Below are 26,436 nucleotides of genomic sequence, written 5' to 3' on the forward strand. Positions count from 1 at the left end.
GAAACCTAGACACTTGTTTTCCCTTCTTTAATCTAGTTACTGGATGCTAGACTACTTATCAGCTGTTTTAGGTAACTTTTCTATTGCTGTGACCAATATACCTGACAAGAACTAATTAGGGGAGGAAATGTTTATTAGGGGCTCAGTTTCAGAGGTCTCAGTCCAAAGATGACTTGACTCTCTTGATCTGGGCCCAAGGTGCAGCAGAACATGATGTCGGAAGGGCACACAGAGGAAAGGTAGTTAGTTACCTTGCAGACAGAATGCAGAGAGAAAGGCGGGAAGGGGCACCGGGGATGGTGCACCCTTCCAGGGCATGCCCGCCTTTGGCCCACCTCTTCCAGCCATGCCTCACCTGATTAGGGTACAGCTCTCAGTCATTTCACCTCTGAATGTTCCTACATTGACACAGGAGCTTTTTGGGGATACCTGTATATATCCAAACCAAAACATTGGCTTGATCTGGCCCAAGGTGCAGCAGAACATTATGTTGGAAGGGCATGGCTACGAATAGGTCTAGGTCTCTCCAAGAAACAGATACATGTATATAATATAAGTAAGAAAATACAGAAGATTAGTAACTAAGTACTTTTAAGAGTGTCCACTCCCTGCAAATAGAAGAATAGTAGAATCAAACTCCTTGTCAGTCATTTTTATTGCCACCTATTTGCAGACACAGTCCTGGTCTCAGATGTTTGACCATGAGCTGATTCTGCGAAGGGTACATCTTGGTATTTTGGCAGAACAGGGCAGAGTCTGTAGTTGCTAATACTTTTTGTTGCATATGGATAAAATAGTATTGTAGCAACTCGGTTATGAGAAAACGAATGGGCTTTTTGGTTAAAGTGGATAGATGCTTCATCTGGGTAGTTCTTTGATCTATTTTGGCTGGTTTGATTCATGGAGACCTTGTCTAAGGAGCATTCTGCAAACTCCTGGTATTATTCCCAAAGCCATAGTGGTCTCTCTGGTAATCTTCTCTTCTGTGTCTCTGTAATGCCATCAGCTGAATGTTAAATGGTCTCTGACTGGAAAAAGAACTCAAATGCATGATCACAAGGATACTGTAACCTACAGATCTTGCACTGAGACTGGAAACCTAGGATGATAGTGACTGAGATGGGTGCCGATGATATTTTGTTAAATAAAACTTGTGTGAGATGGTGGATTTAGACTGGGCACATGCATTGGGCCCCAGTGGACAAAACCAATATGGAGTTTAATGAAGCAGTTGAGCTCTGGTTGCAGAGGTCCTGTAGCCAGTTAACTAAGCTGTCGTCAACTGACCGCTGTAGCCAATCAGATGGGTTTCGTGCCTCACCTCTGTTTTCCTGTAAATGCCGTCGGATCATGTTATTAATTGGAATTCTTGGAACCTTCTGTGGTTCTGGAAGCTGTCTGATTGGCGAATTATTTTTTGTCTTGCTTTACTCATGCCAACTGTGTTAAATTTACTTATTTTGTGGTACTAGGGACTGAACCCAGGGTCTAGGCAAGCATTCTACCACTGAGCCATGCCCCATCCACCAGCCCCAACTCTACTAAATTTAATGGTCTGAGGAATTTTTTTTAAACAAATCATGTAATAGTAATCTTATTTACTTTGAATTAAAATTTGTTGAAACTCTAATTACAGGCAAAGCCAAAGATCTGATTGCGTTGATACCTGAAATCTTACTAAGGCTCAGTACTAGACTCCCTATGGGTGAGTATCTAATTATACCAGAGAACTCTGTACAAATTGTGTTTGAAAGAATAAATCTGAGACTTGAGTGGCTGATGGACTCAAAAAAGATAATAATCCCCAAGGTGTGTGACAATACACAATCTGATATACTCTATGTAACATTGATAAAATTGTATAAATTAGTTTTCCCATAACTTACAACTTCAGAGAGGGCTTTTTTTTTTTTTTTTTTTTTTTTTTTTGTGGTGGTGGTGGTGGTGATTGAACCCAAGGCCTGGTGCATGCCAGGCAAACACTACTGAGCTAAACTCCAGCCCTGAAAAGTACACTTTAAGTACAAGGCATCTTATTATAAATTTGTAGAAAAGTCAATTTGAATATAAAGCTTAAAAAATTTACAAACTAAAATAAGAATTTGGTTGATCAAAACTGTCAAAAGGGAAGGAATGGGGATGTCAGTCTTCAAAGACATCAAGATCTTGAAAGACAAAGGCTGTGGGGACTGTTCCTGTTAAAGGAGATTAGAGGCCTGGTGACTGCAGGTAGTCCTCAACCCTAACAGGGATACTGTACTGGAAGGGACATGCTAGAAAGGACATCCCTGGGCCTATTGGCAACATTGGCATGTGAATGGTAGATAAAGTATCAATTGTACTAAGTTCACTGTGGTTGATCACTGCTGCTATTGTGTAAGAATATTCCTGCTTGTAGGAATAGCTTTCTTCTCTGCAGAAAGATTGCATGTATGTGAAAGGGAAATATAGCAAAAGGGGTACACTTAACAATGGCTGGATTTGAATGTTGGTAAAAGGTATACGAGTGTTCTCTGTCCTGCTTTAGTTTTTATAGTTTTAAGTTTGAATTTTTTCCAAAAAGTTAAGTAAAAGTGTGAACCTGGAAGCCCTCACTCACTTTGAGGTATTTATTAGCCTGTTAACAAAATATAAAATATTTAGTGGTATTGAAAAAATGTTAAGATTGATGTGGTGTAATCCCAGAGGGTTGGGAGGCTGAGGCAGGGGGGTTGCAAGTTGAAAGCCAGCCTAAGCAATTTAGTGAGACCTATCTCAAAAAAAAAAAAAAAAAAAAAAAAGGGCTGGGATGTGGCTCTGTGGTTAAGAGGCCTTGGGTTCAATCCCCAGTACCAAAAAAAAAAAAAAAAATCAGGAAATTTCTATAAGAAAAATGTTTATCATTTATCGTGAGTTAGTAACTAGCTGCTTTCTGCTTTTCTCATTGAAATTAGTTTTTTTTTTTTTTTTTTTGGTTCCAGGGACTGAAATCAGGGGCACTCGACCACTGAGCCATGTCCCCAGCCCTATTTTTTGTTTAGAGACAGGGTCTCACTGAGTTGCTTAGCACCTCACTTTTGCTGAGGCTGGCTTTGAACTCTATAGATCCTTCTGCCTCAGCCTCCTAAGCCTGAGATTACAGGCATGTGCCACCATACCTGGCCAAAACAAGCCTGATTTTAAAAGAGCTACACAGGAGTCCTGCACAGGCTGTGTTTTAGTCTGTTTCAGTACCTTGTCCATTGTCCTCTGGATGATAAACAACTTTAATGTTTTATTTATTTATTTATGTTTTTAAACCAGGGATTTAACTCGGGTGTTCAACCACTGGACCATATCCCCAGCCCTTTGTATTTTTTGAGACAGAGTCTTGCTAAGTTGCTTAGAGGCTCACTAAGTTGCTGAGGCTGGCTTGAACTTGCCGTCCTCCTGCCTCACCTCCCAAGCTGCTGGGATTATAGTTGAATATGGTTCTTAACATCATGTGCATCTGTATGTAAAAGAGTAGGCCTTAATTGTGTTCGGCAAGCAGTTCAAGTTTTAAGAGAATGAACATCTCGGGAAGGATCATTCAGGAGGTTATTTATCATGTGCCTCTGTGCCTAGTGCTTTTCCTGGATATAAAAGTAAAAAGTTCTGTCCTCTTGGAACTTGATGCTGATGTAAGGAATTAATCTAGGGCAGGGATTAAGTTTGCACTGCAAATCCCCTTAAATATGCCAACTGGGCATCATTTTAATGATACAAGTTTGAAACATTTTTTGTACCTTTATTATAGTTTTTGGTTGGCTTTGCCCTTGAAAATGGAAATATCTAGTCAAGGGCATTAGTGCTCTGAGCTCCGTCTTTGAAGTTCTTGCTTACTTTTGGTGTAATAGCTGCAAACTCTGTGTCCAGCCACGAGAGTTGGAATAAGCAGCTTCTCCTCCTGGAGATCCCCTTACCAGAGACTGAGCCCATGGGCATCTATGTGCAGCTTGGCTTGGGTGCAGACACCTGTCCTGTGGGCTTGGCCCGCTACGCCCTGTGGAGAACTGGCACAGCCGGCTCTGGCTGATCTTCCAGGCCTCTCCTGATCTTGCTCCCTTTTGTGCAGCAGCCATGCAGCCTTCTGGAGGCCAGGGGACTGGAATGAAGTGAATTTATTTCCCTACTTAAAAATAACCCCAGCAGCTGTGGGGTCGAAGCTCCTGATCACAAGGATGGCACCCAGCCCTCTGCCGGGGCTCCTGGAGGCTGTGCCCCCAGGGTCATGGCAGGGTACTCCTTGGAGCTGGGAGTCAACCTTTTTTTCATACAGATGAGAAAACAAAGGCCCAGGAGGAACTTTGTGACCTGTCAGAGGCACAGACTGTCTCACTGGCTTGTCGCTTAGGTGAGCCCTTTGTAGCAAGATAAAGGAGTCCTGAGACATGGCCCCCAGCCAGTGTGAACCTTCTGGAACATCTCACTGCTCTTGTTCTGGGCTGGCCTCTGATGAAACTCATATGTGTGTGTGAGATAGTTTGTGTAACAGATATAAAAATATTTTGCAATACTTTTATATTTACCATCTTAACTATAGTGTACGTGTCCAGAGTACATCAAGTACTATCATAATATTGGGCAGCCATCATTACCAACTATCTTCAGAATTTTATCTTCCCACATTGAAACTCTGTATCCATTAAATAGGGCACTCCCCTCTACCTCAGCCCTGCCAGCTGCTGTTTCATTTTCTGTCCTTATGAATTTGGGTCCTACGCTTTCTTCCTCTGAGTGGAATCATGCAGTATTTACAGTATTTGTTTTTTGTGTTTCTGGCTTATTTCACTTGGTGTAATATCCTCCAGATTCTTAAGGCCAAATACTATTCTGCTGCATATACATACCACATTTTGTTTATCCATTCAACCTTTGAGGGACCCTTGAGTTACTTCTACCTTTGGCTGTGTACAAGTAGCTGTTGAGGTCCCTGCTTTCCTTTCTCTTGAGTGTATACCCATGGTCATGGGTGCACTGTATTACATTTGGAGAATCCCTGATTTGGCCTTTGATTCTTGGTCCTTCCTGACTTCTGTGGACTACATTGTACATCGAGGGCTGTACTCAGTTTATGGGGGTTGTAGTCCCCATCCTTGGGTCCCTAGCCTCCCGAGGACCCTCAGCCTGCCCCTGGAGTCTCCTCTCTTCCCATTTAGGTGGAACGGAGAATCGAAAGGGAACTGAATGAAGCTTGTTTAGGAGCCTTGTAATTCATTGAAGGAAAAGGAAATAGAATTCAACTTGGCATTTGCAGGTTTACTGCTGAGTCTGGTTTTGGTTCTCATGTGGCTTTGTTTTTCATACCCTGAGATCTGGGTGGAATGCATAAAGTTGGTGTGGCCACGGAGGACCTTTCTAACATGTTCTTAACTACATCTGCATTCAGAGCATTTTAATGTCGTCTGACTACATGACTGCTTTTTTAACACTCTTAAAGTTTTTCAATTCTGTTTTTCATCATTGTTGATTCACAATCACTCATCAGGATATTGAAACTTAGACTTGAAAGAATCAAACAATATTCTGAAGGAGACATCAGCAAGATTGTGGAATAGGAAGCCCCAGCCCTTGTTCCCCAGAGTTAACAATATACAGACTAAAATCCCCTTATGAGAACTTGGGAAACCAGTTAAGAAGCTGTAGTGCCTCAGGTTGAGTGCAAAACAGAGAAGGTCTGCAATGAAATGGGTAAGAATGGTTCCACTTTACCTGTGATTGCTCCTCCCTCAAGTCATCATAGCTCAGCACCCATCTGCAACTTCACCCTGGGCAGGGAGAGTGGAATGTGTCTAATATTCTGGTTACTCAGGGGCTGGTTTCTGGCTCCTGACTTGGAGTGCTGACACAATAACATAGGTTCGAAATCTGGTAGCTGACATAAAGCAAGAAAGAGGGGGTGGCTTTCTGTGGCACCAGAGGACCTGCAGAGCTGCAGAGGTCTGCACAGCTCAGCACAATAACAATTAGGAGAAACTGCCTAACTTGAAGCTTCATTTTGGGAATGGAGGGAGAAAAGTGGAGTATGTATCTATGTAGATCTCCAGAAAGCTGCTTGTTGAGGGATTTGTATCTGTCTTGTATAATGTGGAGTTCTTATGGGGAATGTCATAGTTTGGACCCCTGGAAACTCTGGTTCCCCCTTTGTTCTCAAGGGAGAACAAAGGAGAGTCGGTGACTAGCTACTACAGCAAGAGAACCTGCAGTACTGAACAGAGACATCAGGGAGGACCAGAGTTTTAAACTCCTGAAAAATAAAATTTCAAACCTTTCTATATGAGAAATTACAAGCATAAACCCATAGAAGTTGATACAACAAGGCCCCCAGAACTCCTATTTACACTGATTAGTTAAGATTTCCTGTCAAAATCAATTCACAAAGACAGAGAGGTGGCTGGTTTTTCTTTCTCTCTCTCTCTTTTTTTTTTTTTTTAATTTAAAATATTTCATTTTGTTTAGTTTGAGATGGGGTCTTAATGTTGTTTGGGCTTGCCTCAAATTCCTGGACTTGAGTAATACTCCTGCCTTAATCCAGTTTCCTAGGACTATAGCATGTGCCACCTCACCTGGTTTATGGTTTTTAATGCACAAATCTCAGAAGGAAGAAAAAAAAAAAAAGGTACATGAAGAAACAGAAACATGGCCCAAAGGGCAAACATAAATCCCCAAAGAAATGGCATCTATGAATTACCTAACAAAGAATTCAAAACAATCACCTTAAAGACATTCAGTGATCTATAAGGGAAAATGTACAATTAAATTAGGAAAACAATGCATGAAAAAAACAAGATTATCAACAAAGAGAAACTATAAAAAAGCAACCCTGAAACTGAAGAATATATCACTAAATTGAACAATTCACTAGGGGAGTTCAACACCAAACTTGAGCAAGTAGAAGATTCAGAAAGCTTGAAGATAATCCTAAGGGACTGTGGAACATCATAAAGAGGTCCAATACACAGACACACATCTTCTCCAAAAGAAGAAGAAATAAGAGAGCTTATTTGAGGAAAGTATGATCCCAAACCCCCCAAATTCAGGAATTAAACAACAGTATCCTAAACTGGATAGCTGACTATATTTTTAAAGGATTTAAATTTATCCACTACTTAAAGTTATTTTTGTTCAGTGAAGAAATAAACATGAAAAATATTTAACCTGGGTGCAGTGGTATACATTTATAATCCCAATGACTCAGGAGGTGGAGGCAGGAAAATCAAGAGTTCAAGGACAACTCAGTGAGACCCTGTCTCAAAAAATAAAAAGGGCTGGGGATAAAGCTCAGTGGTAGAGTGCTTTCCTAGTATGTGTGAGGCCCTGAATTCAATCTCCAATCCTGGGTAGGGGTGGGAAGGGTAGGAGGAGAATCAAACCTGCAGCTCTGTTTTATATGGGTCAGGTCTGAGGAGAAAAGGTTATAAAAAGGGACAATTTCCCCTTAACACTAATAAATTCCTATGACAATATATTAAAAAAAATTTTTTTTGTAGTTGTAGATGGACATCATGCCTTCATTTTATTTATTTTTTTATGTGGTGCTAAGGATCAAACCCAGTGCCTCACACATGCTAGGCAAGTATTCTGCCACTGAGCTCCTCTATGTTAAGGGAAAATCACATTAACTCTGTCCTATAACCCTAGGAAGTTGCTATTTTAAGTGGTTTTTCAAAATCATGATATAAAATATTAGATATTCTTTAAAAACATAAAGTATGGACCCTAGAAAAAAAATCCACATACAAACGTTTGCCTAAAATTTCAGAAGTTTTACAGCTTGTTTAAAACCCATCCATATATGCCTAATATATCTGTGGGAACCTCAGGTTCACACAACTTGAGTACTGTTTCCTCATGCCTAAATTGAAGAGGTAGGATAAATGATCTATGAAGTTCTTCCACTGAAGTGCAATGAAGAACAAAGTCTAATAATATACTAACCTATTTGGAATACTTGCATGGGGAATGGGATGAGCTGGTTAACAGAAAAGTCAGAAAGAAGTTTTGTAGTTATTAAAGCATAAGAAGATTATGACCACAAGTTAAGAGGAAAGAGCTTCTGCTATCCTTTAAGAATTTAAGAAAATATGTGTATAATTTCATAGCAAAATCCTGAAAGACAGCACGAAGAGAGAATCTCACTAAGAAATCTTTAATAGTACATGGAGTTGTGATTCAGAAATACTAATTAAACATTTAATGAATGTTCAAGGTATTAGATAAAAAAGTTTTTAATTTTTAATAAATGTAAATAATTTATAATTTTTAATAAAGTCAAAAGTGAATAAGTTTACATTAATAAAAACATACAATTTATGAGAGGAAATTTCCTTCAATAATTTTATTCTTTGCAATATATATAAATAAATAATACAATTAAACTTTTTAAAAAAGTGTTACCACATGCAAGAAGAAGGTATAGCTGTCATTATTCTAAATTACTGGAATAAATTAATTTGTTGTTCCTTTATTTTCTAATTCTAGTGGCAAAGTGAAAAATAAATTGAAGTTAAGTTGGATTGTGACATCACTGCCATGAATAGACACACATAGTAACAGCATCATTTCCAAACATGGAATGCAAGGCCTCCAGAAAAGTGACAGAGGGGAGCCTACTGAGTTTTGCACTGGGGTGCATCTTTTCCGGAGGTGTACCAAGGACCTGGCTTAGGATCCACACATTCTGCTCCTATGGTTTGTTCCTCTGACAAAGAAAATAAAAGCCAAAATTAATCCTGTTAAAGAGATATCAGTTATCTGTGATCTATCATGGTACAAAAATACTAAATAGAAAATTCTAAAAATAAAAAATTCAGAACTTTTAAATAGCATGCCACATTGAGTGGTGATGAAATTCATTGTTCCACTCCATCCCACCCTGGTGTATCCATGCTGTATGCATGTTCTACCACACTCCAGTCACCTGGCAGCCATCTCAGTTACCAGATGGACTGTAGCAGTATTGCAGCGTCTGTGTTCAAGTAACCCTTATTTTACTTAACAATGGCCCTCAATTGCTTAAAATATTTCAAAGACTACTTCCACCTACTCTCAGGGTAACTAAAAATTCCTTTATGTAATTTATGGAAGTTCTGCACATCTGACTTACCTCTTTCTCTCTTTGGCCTGGCTTTATCCACATGATTGCTAGACTGTTCAGTGGTGACACCACATTTCTCTACCCCTGGTCGTGGTCTCTCCTACACTGAGGCTGTCACTGTTTCATCTGCCTGAAATTTCTTTCCCTCCCCCACTTTGTTAAGCTAATTCACATTAGTCTTTTATATCTCAGTTCCCTTCCTGGAGGAAGACTTCCTCAATATTCCTAAACAACAATAACAACAAAAGTACCTATTATATGTCTCATAGACTTTTGTATTTCTAAAACTTTACTTAAAAAATATAATTTTCCCCTGATTTATGATTGAGTTACATCCTAATAAGTGCATTTCAAGTAGAGATAGCTGAAGTAAAAAATGCATTTAATACCTTCATCTATAGAATGTCATAGCTTACTTATCTAACCTACCTTAAATATGCTCAGACCAATGACATTAGCCTACAGCTAGACAAAACAATCTAACACAAAGCCTACTGGTGAATATTGAATACCCTGTGTAATTTTTTGGAATACTGTCCAAAACTGAAAATCATAATACTTACATGGGTATGCTTTCACACCACTGCAAAGTCAAAAGATCCTGTGGTTAACATAGCAGGGAAATACTGTACTACCCATACTATGATACATACTGTAGTAATATATTAGGGAAACATCTGTACTTGATTATTGTCTGTACTTGATTATTGTCTGGTTTATTTATCAATGTATCCTTAGAGTGGGGATTCAAAAGATTTTTCTCATTAAATGAATAAGTACATATCGTAATCCATCATCTGGCTTGTGTAAAATGAACATGTCAATGAAATGACAGGCCCACTTAAATTGACTTGAAAGCCTTTTTAGTAGCAGTTTTGTTTATAGGGTAGTTTCTTTATGTCCTTAATTTGTTGCTTGTCTGTCTTTGGAGAAAACTGTAGAGGCAGAATAAAGACTTCAGTTGGTGTAAGAGTGACTACATGTCACTGTGCTTTGGAGAAAAACTGACTTTCTTACAGAGGGTCAGCAAACAAAGTCTGTGCACTGAAGCTTGCTTAACCAAATTTCTTATCTAAACTTGACATTTGGGGCCAAATATTAAAGACAAGTTCCAAATGTTATCCCCTGGCTTCCAATTAACCTTTATATTTACTTACCTGGGCAAAGGCCGAGACTTGAGTTATCAAAATAACGAACTGGACGAGGTGCTGGTAAAGACTTGGATCGGTTATCAAAAAACCAAGATTTTGGAGATTCCTTTGGTACTGGATTTTGTACATTTTGTTCCTTGTATTGAGATGGTATATTTTGTATCTTTTTAGAATCTGTTTCAGTCACTTTGGGAGATTTTGGAGAATTCTCACAAGTTACTTCTTTGCAAACCTCTCTTTTAAGGGTTCTTTCCTTCCAAGTTTTGACCTCATTGGAAAGATGCTGATTATTGCTTAAGTGTAGGTAAGAAAGATACATAAATAAATAAAAAGGAAGTTTGCTAGACTGTTCAGTTCTTAAAACGTATCCACATAAAAAAAAATCGATAAAAAACTGTGGTGAAATATACTTAACATAAAATTTACCATTTTACCACATTAATATTTTAATTTCAACCTAATGCTTTTTGTTTGGACTATTTCCACAGTTCAAAAAGTGAAATGGGTCTATATAAATTGAATAATTTCAGTAAAACTTTGTCATCATAGAGTTTAGAAATTCCAAGTATAATACTAGGTTTTCAAATTAACTGATATCATCTGGATTGGTTTGTCTATTGATATTTTGATGTAATAATTTAGTCTTTGATGTGATAAATTAGTCTTTCTGGACAGACAAATCTTGTTTGATGAAGCTTTATTTAAAAAATTACATTTCTTGGGGGAATCCAAGATGGCGAGCCAGAGGGAGGCAGCATTCTGAGTTGCTCTGTGACCCAGGTCTCACCAAGTGGGAATACTGCTTCTCTGAGAGTGATAGGGAACCCCTAAACAGCTGCTCTTGCACAGAAATCACCAGTACTGTGCCTGCGCAGGGCTCTGGGGCTCAGTGTTGGAGCAGGACTCCAGGCTCCTGTCTCCCCCCACCCAAATACTAGCCCCGAAGCATTAGCCCACACAGAGTTCCCGAGTGTATTAGCAGGATCACTGCATCAGCACAGGTACAGAACTCCCAGATGCTGCTCCACACCAACACAGTACAATCAGTCACTTCCCACCCATAGGAACTCCGCCGCCACTCCCCTGTAGACCCCATCTACCAATGTGAGACTCCCCAAGTCGTCTCCATCTTGTGACTGACTCTGCAGCTACTGCCATATTCCCCTATGCGGTAATCTACCTGCATCCAGGGACATCTCACGGGCTCTGAAGACAGCCAAAAGCCCGAAGGCTGCACGCCACAGAGCTCATCTCTGAACACATCACACACTATTGCCAGGCTTCCTCTACCGACTAGGCCTGCCTCCATCTTGGGATACCTTCATCACTATGTTTGGTGGGGGCAGCTCCCAGATCGGAACTTCCACTGACCAGGTACCCAGTTTCCAACTCCGGCCTCTTCCCAGTGGCCAGTAACCCAGAACAGTAACTACCAAACATAAAACAGCTCTCAGTGGGATGGGTGTGCAGTGCGACCAGGGCACCGCCCAAGTGAGCCCCAGTGGGAGAGGTCCCTAGAAGGAGAAGGTAAGACAGTGTGGAGGCTAATAGAGAGACCAGGAACTGGGAAACCTTCAGGCAAGATAGGGAGATAGGACCAGGTGCTCAAGTCATAGGAGCAGAACCAAAAAGAGACCTTTGAAGTGCAGTCTCCCTACAGGGACTGGCGGGTGCCACACCTCACATCCAGGTGCCCTGTCCCAGAACCAGCATTCCCACCCTGGTTACCTTCACTATCATGAGGGTGGAGATACCATCTAACAACAAACCCACCTACTGAAGGGAACGGGAAGCAGGAAAGAGACTCATCTCCAACCAAAACAATTAACAATCCTAGTTTCTTTCTTTGAGATTTAAAAATTTTTTTTTCATTATTATTATTATTTATTTTTTTAACTTTTTTTCTCTTTTTCTTCTCCCCCTCTATCCTCCTACCCTCCCATCCTCAACATATGTGAAAACAAGTACTTTGTATCAACTAGGATTTTGAGGACTGGAACGTCTGAATAGTATATTATACTGGTGTTGAATATGCCTTTTTTTCCTCCAATTTTTACTATTTTAATATCCTTTATTTTTCATAATACATATGTATTTGTTTTATGTACTCTACTGTCTTCTCACATACTTATCTACCCCAAACTACTTCCTATCTATTCTCCTGCTACTAACGCTCTTCATTATTTCTCTTTCACACTTCCTAAGATATACTAACTATATTCTCACATCCTGCCTCCTCAGCATATCATCCTACACTTCATTCCCAGTTCATTGTACACTGTCAGAAACTGTAAACCCTTTTACAAACCTACTGATTACATTATAGATAATAATCAAATTCAACATTTCTGTACATTGTGACCAAACTGTATAGGTCTTAATAGCAATGAATTGTTTATAGGTGGTATATTGTTTATATTGGGATCTGTTAACATTGTCCTTCCCCACAAAGGAGATATATTGGAACCCTACAGGAACACCATAAGCTTATAGGGTAAAAACAATAACACCCTGGACCCACAGAGCTGAAAAGAAAGATACACAAGCAAAAGGGAGAAAAGTGCCCCAAACAAATCAAGATACCACATTATTAGAATCATTAGCAGCCACAGCAGAAGAAATGACAGAGAAGGAGTTTAGGATGTACATGGTTACAATGGTCTGTGAATTAAAGGATGGTATAAGAGAGCAAATATAGGCAGCAAAAGATCATTTCCACAACGAGCTACATAAACAGATACAGGAAGCAAAAGATTACTTCAACAGGGAGATAGAGGTTCTAAAAAAACAAAAACAAAAACAAACAAATCCTTGAAATGAAAGAAACAATAAACCAAATTAAAAGTTCAACAGAAAGCATCACCAACAGAGTAGACCACTTGGAAGACAGGACCTCAGACAATAAAGACAAAATGAAAAAATGTAGACCACACAGTGAAAATGGTAAGAAACCATGAGCAGAACATTCAAGAAATATGGGATATCATAAAAAGTCCAAATTTAAGAGTGCTTGGGATAGAGGAAAGCATAGAATTTCAAACCAAGGAATGAACAATCTATTCAATGAAATAAAATCAGAAAACTGAAGAATGAATTGGAAAACCAAATTCAAGAAGCTTACAGGACACCAAATCACAACAGATCCATACCAAGGCACATTATAATGAAAATGCCCAACAAGCAGAATAAGGACAGAATATTAAAAAGCCATGAGAGAAAGGAATCAGATTACATATAGGGGAAAACCAATTAGGGTAACTGCAGATTTTTCAACCCAGACTCTGAAAGCTAGAAGATCCTGGAACAATGTATCTCAAGCTCTGAGATAATAGATGCCAACCAAGAATCTTATATCTAGCAAAATTAAGCTTTAGATTTGATGATGAAATAAAAACCTTCCATGATGAACAAAAGTTAAAAAAATGTACAGTTAGAAAACCAGCCCTACAGAACATCCTTGGTAAAATATTCCATGAAGAGGAAACGAAAAACAATGAAAATCATCAGAGGGAGGTAGTACCCTAAAGGAAAAACCAATCAAAGGAGAAACCAAGTGAAGTTAAATACCAAAAATAAGCAATAGTGGCTAGGAATACAAATAATGTCTCAATAATAACTCTGAATGTTAATGGCCTAAACTCACCCATCAAAAAATGGATTTAAAAAAAAAAAAAAAAGACCCAACAATATGCTGCCTCCAGGAGACTCATCTGATAGGAAAAGACATATACAGACTGAAGGTGAAAGGTTGGGAAAATCATACCACCCACATGGACTGCAGAAACAAGCAGGGGTTTTCATCCTCGTATCAAATAAAGGAGACTTCAAGCTAAAGTTAATCAAAAGGAATAAAGAAGGACATTTCATACTGTGCAAGGTAACCATACACCACGCCATAACAATCAAAACAATGTAGCATCTTTGATCATCAAACAAATTCTTCTCAAGTTCAAGAGTCAAACTGACCACAACACAATAATCTCGGGTGACTTTAACACATCTCTCTCACCACTGGATAGATCTTCCAAACAAAAGCTGAACAAAGAAACTATATAACTCAATAATACAATCAATAACTTAGACTTAACTGACATATATAGATCATTTCACCCTTTAACAAGTGAATACTCTTTTTTCTCAGCAGCACATGGATCCTTCTGTAAAATGGACCATATACTATGACACAAAGCAACTCTTAGCAAATATAAAAAAGTAGAGATACTACCCTGCATTTTATCAGATCTTAATAAAATCAAATTAGAAATCAATGACCAATAAAAAATAAAAATTACTCCAATACCTGGAGACTAAATAATATGCTACTGAATAAACAATGGGTTGGAGAAGACATCAAGGAGGAGATTAAAAATTCTTAGAGGTAAATGAGAACACAGACACAATATATCGAAATCTCTGGGACACTATGAAGGCAGTACTAAGAGGAAAGTTCATTGCATGAAGCTCATTCCTTAAAAGAAAAAAAAGCCAACAAATAAATGACCTAACATTACATCTCAAAACCCTAAAAAAAGAACAAATCAACACCAAAAGCAGTAGAAGGCAAGAAATAATTAAAATCAGAGCTGAAATCAATGAAATTGAAACAAAAGGAACAATTGAAAAAATTGACAAAACAAAAAGCTGGTTCTTTGAAAAAATAAATAAAATTGATAGACCTTTAGCTATGCTAATGAAGAGAAGGAGAGAGAAAACTCAAACTACTAATATACGTGATGAAAAAGGTAGTATCACAATAGACACTACAGAAATACAGAAGATAATTAGAAATTATTTTGAAAACTTGTACTCCAATAAAATAGAAAATACCAAAGGCATAGACAAATTTCTTAAGTCATATGATTTGCCCAAATTGAATCAGGATTATATCCACAATTTAAATAGACCAATATCAAGCGATGTAATAGAAGACACCATCAGAAGCCTAGTAACCAAGAAAAGCCCAGGACAGTTTGGATACACAGCTGAGTTCTACAAGACCTTTAAAGAAGAACTAAAACCAATACTCTTCAATTTATTTCACAAAATAGAAAAAGAGGGAGTACTTCCAAACTCATTCTATGAGGACAATCTCATCCTGATTCCAAAACCAGGCAAAGACACATCAAAAAAGGAAAACTTCAGACCAATCTCTCTAACGAACATAGATGCAAAAATTCTCAATAAAATTCTGGCAAATCAAACACAAAACATATCAAAAAGATTGTGCACCATGATCAAATGAGATTCATCCCAGGGATGAAAGCTTGGTTCAACATACTGAAATCAATAAATGCAATTCATCACATAAATAGACTTAAAGAATCATATGTCCATCTCAATAAATGCAGAAAAGGCATTCGACAAAATCAGCACCCCTTCATGTTCAAAACACTAGAAAAATGAGGGATACCAAGGACATTTCTCACATCATAAAGGCTATCTATGCTAAGCCCCAGGTCAACATCATTCTAAGTGGAGAAAAAAGACCTTCTAAAAACATAATATAGTTCTTGAAACACTGGCCAGAGCAATTACACAGATGAAAGAAATTAGAGGGATACAAATAGGAAAAGAAGAACTCAAATTAGCACTATTTGTTGATGATATGATTCAATACCCAGAAGACCCCAAAAGTTCCACAAGAATACTTTTAGAACTAGTAAATGAATTCAGCAAAGTAGCAGGATATAAAATCAACACCCATAAATCAAAGGCATTTCTGTATATCAGTGACAAATCTTCTGAAAGGGAAGTGAGGAAAACTACCCCATTTACAATAGCCTAAAATAAAATAAAATAAAATACTTGGGAATCAACTTAACAAAAGAGGTGAAAGACCTATACAATGAAAACTACAGAACCCTAAAAAAAGAAATCAAAGAAGACCTTAGAAGATGGAAAGATCTACGCTGCTCTTCGATAGGCAGAATTAATATTATCAAAATGACTATACTACCAAAAGCACTATACAGATTTAATGCAATTCCACTCAAAATCACAATGGCATTCCTCATAGAAATAGAAAAAGCAGTCATGAAATTCATCTGGAAAAATAAAGAGACCCAGAATAGCTGAAGCAATCCTTAGAAGGAAGAGTGAAGCAGGTGGCATCACTATACCAGAACTTAAACCCTACTATTGAGTGATAGTAACCAAAACGGTGGATATTGGCACCAAAACAGACTAGTAGACCAATGGTACAGAATAGAGGATCCAGAGACTAACCCAGAAAATTAGAATTATCTTATATTAGACAAATGTGCCAAAAACACGCATCAGAGAAAAGATAGCTTCTTCAACAAATGATGCTGGGAAAACTAGATATCCATATGCAACAAAATGAAATCAAACCCCTACCTTTTCACCATGCATAAAACCCAATTCAAAGTGGATCAAGGACCTACGAATTAAACCAGAAACCCTGTTCTAATAGAAGAAAAAATAGGCCCTAATCTTCATCATGTGGGATTAGGTCCCGACTAAAGGAAGACTTAATAAGACTCCTATAGCGGAAGAATTAAAATCAAGCATCAATAAATGGGATGATTTCAGACTAAAAAAATTTTTCTCAGCAGAAGAAACAATCAGTGAGGAAAATAGCCTACATCTTGGGAACAAATTTTTACCCCTTACACATCAGAAAGAGCAGTAATCTCCAGGATATAAAAAGAACACAAAAAACTAAACACCAGAAAACCAAATAACACAATCAATAAATGGGCCAAGGACCTGAACAGACACTTCTCAGAAGATGATATACAATAAACAAATATATGAAAAATGTTCATCATTTCTAACAATTGGAGAAATGCAAATCAAAACTACTCTTAAGATTTCATCTCACTCCAGTCAGAATGGCAGCTATTAAAAATACAAACAACAACAACAAAAAAGCACACTCATACATTTTGTGGGACTGCAAATTGGTGCAGCCATTATGGAAAGCAGGAGGTTCCTTGGAAAACTGTGAATGAAATCACCATTTGACCCAGCTATCCTACTCCTTGGTCTATACTCAAAGGACTTAAAAACAGCATACTACAGAGACACAGCCACATAAATGTTTATAGCAGCACAATTCACAATAGCTAAACTGTGGAACCAAACTAGATTCCCTTCAGTAGATGAATGGATAAATAAAATGTGGTATATATACACAATAGAATATTACTCAGCAATAAAAGAGAATATAGTCATGACATTTGCAGGTAAATTAATGCAGTTGGAGAATATAATGCTAAGTGAAGTTAGCCAATCCCAAAAAACCAAATATCAGATGTTTTCTCTGATATAAGGAGGCTGATTAATAGTAGGGTTGGGAGGGGGAGCATGGGAAGATTAGAACTCAAAGGGGTCGGAGGGGAAAGGAGAGGGCATGGGGGTAGAAATGAGGGTGTCATGAGATGGATATAATTACCCTAAGAACATGTATGAAGACATTAATGGTGTGAATATACTTTATATACAACCAGAGATATGAAAAATTATGATTTATATGTGCAATATGAATTACAATGCATTCTACTGTCATGTAACAAATTAGAATAAAAAAATTTTAAAAAATTACATTTGTTTCATCTGACCTAATTTCTGTTCATTTTTTAGATCTATTCTTAGAGTTTAAGTTTTTTATCACCACATTCTCTCTCCAACACCTAGATTTGCTCTTTCATAATGATCTTTTACACTTGTTAGCTTTGTTTATAAAGTAAAAGTAAATAGGCTATGGTAACAGAATTAAAGGGTTCTCTGTTGAGTATAGCTTCATTGACTTGTGGTATATCTCTCCTGTCCCCTCAAAAGTCTTTGTTTACTTTCTTGACTTAGTTAAAAACAGGTTAGTTGATGAAAACATCTGGGTTGGTGGTAGTATATTCTTTTTTTAAAGGCATCTACTATATAAACTCTAAAATTTACTTTCCTCATAACATATGAAGGGCTGTCAACTATACAAAATACAATCTCCCCACCCAACCGATGTAACAGCCATAAGCACATTATCTGTATCACACAATCAAATCTTACCTCAGCAGGTCATTCTTTTGCTTTATTAGTTGCTCATTTTGCTGCTTTAACTTAGAAATTTCCTTTTCTAGCCTTATGTATTCACTTTTCAAAATAAGTGCTTTTGTGCTTTGTATGATGCCACTGCCACCACCACAGGTTATGGGCTTATTTGAAGGCTGAGAATCAGTATGTTCTGATATCACTGTGGAAAGCAAAAACATAAATAGGTGGTATTTTTTTAATATAGTGTAATTTTGATTATCTCCAAGATTTAAAATAAATAAGAAAAACTATAAAAATCCAAACATTTCCACCATTACCGTGGAAGTCATTGTAGACTTGTCCTTTTACCTCACCTACCTATCCAGCCTGTTTGATCACCAGTTCTATTTTTTTTTTAAAGAGAGAGGAGAGGGGGGGAGGGAGGGGGGGAGAGGGGGAGAGAGGGAGAGAGAGAGAGAGAGAGAGAGAGAGAGAGAGAGAGAGAGAGAGAGAGAGAGAGAGAATTTATTTATTTACTTATTTATTTTAGTTCTTGGCGGACACAACATCTTTGTTGGTATGTGGTGCTGAGGATCGAACCCGGGCCACACGCATGCCAGGCAAGCGCGCTACCGCTTGAGCCACATCCCCAGCCCCACCAGTTCTATTTTTAAATTAAATTAATTTTTTTTTCAGGAGGGCAATACTGGGGATTGAACCTAGGGCCTTGTGCATGCTATAGGCAAGGCTCTATCACTGAGAGATATCCCTAGGCCTTTTAATTTATTTATTTTAAGATAGTATTTTACTAAGTTGCTCAGATTGCTTTGAACTTGAGATCCCCGTCTTAGTTTCTCAAATAGCTGGGATTACAGGTGAGCACCAACCACACTTGGCTGATCATCAATTCTAAATGTCTTTAGAATTTACATCAACCTCTACCAAATATGGCTAAGATCTTTCATCCTAACTGCAGCAATGGCTACCCTCTCCAGTTAGAGCTGCTCAAAATTAGTGCTCAGCTGGAGGGCTTGTTAATACAGAGAAAGTATGAGGACTGCCTCAGTCATTCAGGGCATTGTAAGTACTCAACGTAAACTGTTACTAAATATACCTTAGAATGTTATTAAAGCATGTTAGTCAGTATTTCACACTATATATGTAAAACTGTATTCAATTGCATAAAATTGTGAGATGCTTATTTAGTATTCATATTATCCACGTGGGTGGCAGGGAGAGCCTTTGCTTTCTGCACAAAATCATTAAAAATATTATAAAAAGTTACCTTCAGGCTGTGTACTAAAGATGTGTATGAAAACATAAATCAATTTATGTTTAGACTTGGGCCCTATCCCCATGTTATATCATTTATGTATATTATGCAAATATTTCAAAATCTAAAAAAATCCAAACCCCCAAAGTTTCTGGGTCTAAGCATTTAGGGTAAGGATCACTCTACCTGTACATACCTGAAAGCCACCTACACATCAGGAGGAACGATCCTGACCTTTCTGTAACAAAGAATCTTCACTTTTATTTTCATCTTGTCAAGTTTTCTAGACAGTTGCTAAGAGCATATTGCAATAGACACTCAGGAAGTTTAATCTACATTAGGTATGTCTTCAACACACACTGAGTGGATAACAACATTTATTATTATTATATTTTATGATAAAATATTATATTTTGCTTGGCATTTAGAATTTTCAATGTGCTTTCACATACAACTTTTGGTTTGCTCTTCTTAACAAGTGCATATAAGGTGAGAAAGGTCAGGTGCTGGACCTGTGATATCATGTGGCCATTAGTGAGGGCAGTCAGTCTAGAGAACTTCCCCCGATTTTTAGCTCAGTGCATTTTCTATTACATAAAGCTGCCTAAGTACTAGCCAGAATTCTCTCTTCTCAAGTAAAACATGAGACAAAAATGTGAAAAAAAGATAGTTTAGGAAGTGCATATATAGAAATTTAACCATTAAATCTTAAAATGTAGCTGAGATATATTTTAAAAAGCTTTTCAAGTAAATATCACCTTGATATTTTTTACTTTTAAGAGCAAATAGGTTAATATTTACTTATTTTTACTGTGTACCAATCCTCATTTATTAGTTGCATATAGTTTAAAATGTACTAAGGAATGTATTTGGCTTTTATTGGGAAGGGTGGTTCTACCTTGACCATAAAAGTCATTCTTTTATAACAGCAAAGGTATCTTCAGTATAGGTAAAGATCTAATAATGCAAAAGTAAAATTCATATAGAATCTACAATGGATAAACAGTTGACTATAGTAATCTAAAGAGATACTACAAGATATATATTTATTTTAAAAATAAATTATTGATTGATTAACTTAGGTTATTGAATGTCATATGGATAATAGGCATTTTCAAAGTCTGTGTGTTGAGAAATAATATTGGAAAGATCTGAAAATATGTGTAGTTTCTACTTACTTGAAGCATCTTGGGCCTGTTGACTTCTTCTCAGATTTTCTCTTAATACTCTTATCACTTCTTTTTGATAGTCTATAGTGGCTTTTGTAGAATGAATTCTAACAAGAACAATAATAAAAATATAGCAACTAATTTTCTATGGAAGAATAAACAGAATCTTTGTCAAGAATTTTGTAATATGATGCATTGTATTAGCATAGTACCCATAAGTAGTGGTAGATCATCCTGCATAATCTCTCTTTATATGATGCCCATTATGGCTATAATGCCAGCAAATTCCAAGTATTTTGTTATAGGAACACTCCAATTTTCTTAATATTGAGAAACCAGTTCTAAAATTTCTGAAAGCTCGATAGCTATTAATTGGCTATTAAGCCAAGTTATATTTGGAGATGCTATAAAACAAACAGTTGGGCTGCTATCATGGAGTCACAGAATGGTCTTGAAGGTACAATTACCAGAGCAAGAAAGAGAAAAGCAGTTTCATTTCTACACTGTCAGGAAAGCAAAGCCTGATTGCAGGTCTGGTCTAAGGTGAAAGAGTCAAAGGTCAAATTCTGATCATTGTTTCCCAGTAGAAAGACATTTTATGAATTGTTGGTTTAGATATTAATAGGCAATAATAAATTTTAAGACTTTCTGTCTTTCTCAAAAACTATAAAAGTATTTTGATTCTATAAGTAAAAGCTTTTTTCTTAAAAAATAATTAAGGACCTAATAGTGGAAGGTAGCTAGGCAGCACAAAGACTTACAGAGTGCTACATTTTGAGCAGAATTAGAGATTATTAGATATTTATTCAAGATTAGGAAGAATGAAGAATGCTAGGATCTAGAAGACCTCTTAAGACATCCTATAATAACCCTCTCCTTTTATTGATTGTGAATGGAAGGATCTGACAGGTTAAAGAGCTTGTTTAAGGTAATGCATTAATAAGTGAGCAGCACTTCTAATTCAGTTTCCCTGACTCTCTGTTTAGTGTTCTTTTCATTATTATAGATAGAAGCATGCTCTTATAAGTGTGTGTGTGTGTGTGTGTGTGTGTGTGTGTGTGTGTATTAATAAAAAGAATATGCTCTGGGGTCCTAGGTACCTATAAATGAAAAGAAAATACACTCTTATATATGCACACACAGAGACTCACACAGAGACATGTATAAGTTCTTAATGTTCACTTCTAAGCATGAAAAGGCCATTTTAAGTTGTTTATACCCAATTGAGAAGGAAGCATTCAAAAAAGTATGTTAATTGATCAGAACTGTCATTAACATAAAAAACTTTATATGACAGTTTAGTAAATTTAAAAATTTGTGGGTTTGTATTTTTTTTAAAGCACTAATATTTTCATAAGTTTCTTTTTAAAAAGTTAACTAATACAAAGATATTTATGTAGTTTAGAAAGAAAAGCTATTAAAGCCATGTTCAATTAAAGCTATAACATACTCCTTCTCAAATTCCTTGGCAGTTTTCATCTTCTCTAAGTCTATTTTCACCAGCTTTGTTTTGAGATCTTCAATTTCTTCTTTATAGGGTTTGGCTCCTAAAGCAACTTGGTCCTAATAGTTACAGAAAAAAGAAAAGTAAAATAATGATTACAGTAGTCCTATATCTCTGGTTTTAAAGAAAAGTTAGCTGCCTTTATTCTAGTAGACATATTTTAAAATAGCAAACCACTTCAAGTATAAGAAAAACAAGAAAGGCATTAATTCTAGTTGAATAGTAACTAAACATTTGATGTAAGGTATATTTGAAGCTAATATATATAGACATATGATTTTTATGTCTTAAAACAAGTACTATTTTGCAATGAAAAAAGTGATCTATGTACAAAATGAAACAGATAGATTGAAAATAATGAAATGGGCGGACAAAGATGAAGCAGGAAAAGGAAACAAAAGATGCTGGAGCAGAAATGTAAACATTAAGTGGAACTCAAATTCAAGCAACAACACATTATTGGGAATATTTTTATACAGAAAGATAGCTCAATCAGTGATACAAATATATCTGCTTTCCATTCAGAGAACATATACATACTCATGTGCATTAGTAAATCTTAAAAAAAAATTGAATAGATTATTTTATACAGAAAAATTGAATGGAAAACATGGAGAGTTCCCATGTATACAGTGTCCCATACCTTCTTTCCTATTATTACATTCATGCATTATTAGTATGGTACATTTGTTACAACCAATGAACTGATACCAATATGTTATTAATTAATTAAAGTCTGTATTTACTTTAGAATTTCTTAGATTTCCTATGCTCTACCTGTTCATCCTGGTATGCCTCCCCACCAACTCTAACGTCACATATTTGAAATTGTATACTAGGCAGCCTTTTCAGATTGGATACTTTCACTTAGCAATATGCATGTCTACCATGTCTTTTCATGACTGCATAGCTTCATAGCTCATTTCTTTTATCTGATAAATGATATTCCTTTGTATCAACATAATTATGATGTATTTATCCATTCACCTCTTAAAAGAGGTCTTGATTGTTTCTAAGTTTGGGCAATGATGATACAGCTGCTATAAATGCACATGCATAGCTTTTTGTGCAATGAGTAAATATCAAGGAGGACAACTGCTTGATCATATTGAGGCTGGGGGGCAAAAGGACAGTCAATGTAGATAATGAAAGACTGGGACAGGAAGATGGGGGCTGATTCAAGAGGAAATAAAATGTTAATATCTTCAGGACACTTCCCCTCCTCCATCCTGTTGCCAAGGTTACCTGCTTCTAGGGAATTGTTCCTCCCTGCAAGGAGGTGTTAATTAGTAGCCCTTGGGTGACTCTCTTCCTGCCTTTCTGGGCAACTCCTCTCCTGGTTTTTGGTCATTGGCCACAGGCAGGATGAGAACAGGAGTGGGCATGAGAACAAAGGAAATCTAAAATCTATAAAAGGGACAAGGACACCCCCACTCCCTTAGGCACCAACTTGGGTCCCCTCTTTTGCGGAGGAGCCCCTGTCCCTTTCTCTGTTCTATCCTTTAAATAAAGCTTTTTGCTCTTGTCTTGGAGTTTCTCAGATGTTTAATCTTCAAAACTGGGGGAACAGGACTAGAACCTGATTCTCAACACTGACATCAATATTGTAAGAAAACATTTAATTACTAAGAAACTGCCAAACTGTATTTCAAAGTGGCTAGATCACTTCACATTCCCACAATGAGTGAGAGCTCCTGTGCTCTACATCCTTGCTGGGATTTGGTGTTTGTCAATGTTTTGGATTTTGGCCGTTCTAAAAAGAGTGTAGTGGTACCTAATTAATTAAAATCACCATTTCCTAAAGTCTATTTTTCAAAGAGAAGTCTTTAAAGAAATTAAGTCAGAATGTAACACTGTTTTTGACAAAATTCTCCAATGGCCCTCAAGACCCTTTATGATCTGTTTCACTGCAGCTTCTTGCCTTATTTTCCACCCCTGTCTTCACTCTACTCTGAATATAGTGACTTTCTTGTTTCTCAAACCTGTCTAGAATATTTGATTCTGGGTCTGTGCATGTGCTATTTCCTTTGCCTGGAAGACTCTTCTCTAGTCAGTTTGCCCCAGCACTTCTTTTAGATCATCTTATTGTTGACTTTTCTTAACTCTCTCTCTATAAAAATCATCTCTTTGCTTGCACATGCCCTCCATTACCCAGAACCCACATACTCCTTGTCTGACTCATTTCTTTTTCTATTATACTTTTTATCATATATTTATATATTTTTTCCCCTTTATAAGAGCAAAATGTATTTGTTGTAACAAACAATCCAGGGATTTAAATTTTTTTTTTTCTCCCTCCTGCCCACTGTGAGAAAAGCATATAGCCTTCTGTCTTTGGGTACATCACACCAATAAACGGTTCACAGACCTTTTTCCTACTTGTTACCTTTTACTCATCAGACTGCTCTCTGCATGCAGTGGTGGGCTTTACCTACTTCTCAGGCCAACAGTCTAACTCACTGTTTCCCTCCACCTACCTAATGTATCCTAGTATGAGAGTATATTATAATCTAACGTTTTCTCTGTTGGCAAACATTCAAGTTGTTCCCTTTTATTTTGTGGTACCAGGGATTGAACCCATGGGTGCTTAACCACTAAGCCACATCAGTCCATTTTTGTATCATATATTTACATTTTAAAATCAATTAATTTTCTGTCTCCTCATACCAGAAAGCAAGTTCTTTGACTTATATTCTGGACTCCTCTGTTGCCACATAGTTGGTGCTCAGCAAATACTTATTGAATAAATAAAATGTGATTGTTTAATTTGTAATATTAAAAATTTACTCTCAAACTTTTTTCTCTAGTTTATCTGCTCATGTCTCAATGAATGGATCAGACTTTTTAGAAGAATGCTAACCATGAAAAGAGAAGGCATTTTTGACTTGTTCTTAATTTTAGTGGGCTGAAGAGACACTGAAGCAGAAACACACTTCTATATTATCAGTTTCAGACTTGAGGAAAAGAATTATGAAAAGTGGTTGGAGCAAAACAAAAGGGAGTGATAAGGAAACGATGAATAGAGGTGTGACTTCAAGGATACTGAAATTCAAAAACATTTAAACCACCATTCTTTCCAAAGAAAATTGGCCTGATTTAGCCCACAGGACACCAAGTGGGTCTCAGTAATAAGAACAGCAAGTAGAAAAAAATAAAAACATACTTAATCTACTGGTGTTTATACATTTATTATGGTGTTATATATTTAGATAAGAAGCACACTATTTTTGAAAAATAAAAAATGCACATTTTCAAGTATAAACAATGTTGACATATCTTAAAAAATTGCTTTTCTAGCATGACAAAATTAACCAATATTTTACATGAAAATATACTCCTATTCCTAAAAACACTTGGAATGGAACCATTGTATACCCAAGGGATTAAAAAAGTGTATTACAATGATGTGGCCAAATCAATGTTTATAGAAGCTCAATTCATAATAACTAAACTGTGGTACCAACCTAGGTGCCCTTCAACAGACGAATAGATAAAGAAAATGTGGCATATACACACAATGGAATATTACTCAGTCATAAGGAAGAATGAAATTATTCTGACATTTGCTGGTAAATGGATGGAACTAGAGACTGTCATGTTAAGTGAAATAAGCCAATCCCCAAAAAAATAAAGGCCAATTGTTCTCTCAGACATGCAGATGCTGGGCTGGGGATGTGGCTCAAGTGGTAGCGCGCTCGCCTGGCATGCGTGCGGCCCGGGTTCGATCCTCAGCACCACATACAAAGATGTTGTGTCCGCCAAAAACTAAAAAATAAATATTAAAAATTTCTCTCTCTTAAAAAAAAAAAAAGATATGCAGATGCTAACACAATAAGCAGAGGAGGAAAGAATAGAAGTTTGTTGGATCAGACAAAGGGGAATGAAGGGAAGGGAGTGGAGATGGGAATAGGAAAGACAGTGGAATGAATTATACATAAGTTTCCTATGTTCATATAGGAATAAATGGCCAGTGTAACTCCACACCATGTGCAACCACAAGAACGGGATCCTAATTAGAATAAATTATACTCCATGTATGTACAATATGTCAAAATACACTCTACTGTCATGTATATCTAAAAAGAACAACAATAAAAAGATACTCTTGCATTTCATTTCTAAGTTGTTCCTTCTTTTAAAGATTGAATAATGAGCTTCAGACATATATATGTCATAGGAAGTTGTGGTGAGACTGGGAGAACAGAGCATCAAATTATTTGTCAAATTTAACAGTTAAAGTAAAATGATAGCAT

The 26,436-nt window shown here is 36.9% G+C and overlaps 1 protein-coding gene and 1 long non-coding RNA gene across 2 annotated transcripts in view; one reads left to right on the forward strand and one right to left on the reverse strand.

Moving 5' to 3' along the window:
• Window positions 1-1,635: 1,635 nt before the first annotated feature.
• LOC144257269 (uncharacterized) lies at window positions 1,636-8,744 on the forward strand. Its single transcript, XR_013344413.1, has 2 exons — window positions 1,636-1,705; window positions 8,482-8,744. It is a non-coding gene; the product is annotated as an uncharacterized LOC144257269 (long non-coding RNA).
• Window positions 8,745-10,177: 1,433 nt separating this feature from the next.
• The window catches only part of Cenpe (centromere protein E), a 78,708-nt gene continuing 62,449 nt past the window's right edge, over window positions 10,178-26,436 (reverse strand). The window contains 4 exon segments of the mRNA XM_077803421.1: window positions 10,178-10,541; window positions 18,274-18,457; window positions 20,689-20,786; window positions 22,130-22,242. Of these exon segments, the coding sequence (XP_077659547.1) occupies window positions 10,247-10,541; window positions 18,274-18,457; window positions 20,689-20,786; window positions 22,130-22,242 (690 nt within the window). The 3' untranslated portion in view covers window positions 10,178-10,246.

The sequence above is a fragment of the Urocitellus parryii genome, chromosome 10 (genome assembly GCF_045843805.1).
Source record: "Urocitellus parryii isolate mUroPar1 chromosome 10, mUroPar1.hap1, whole genome shotgun sequence".
In the NCBI taxonomy this organism is placed as follows: domain Eukaryota; kingdom Metazoa; phylum Chordata; class Mammalia; order Rodentia; family Sciuridae; genus Urocitellus; species Urocitellus parryii.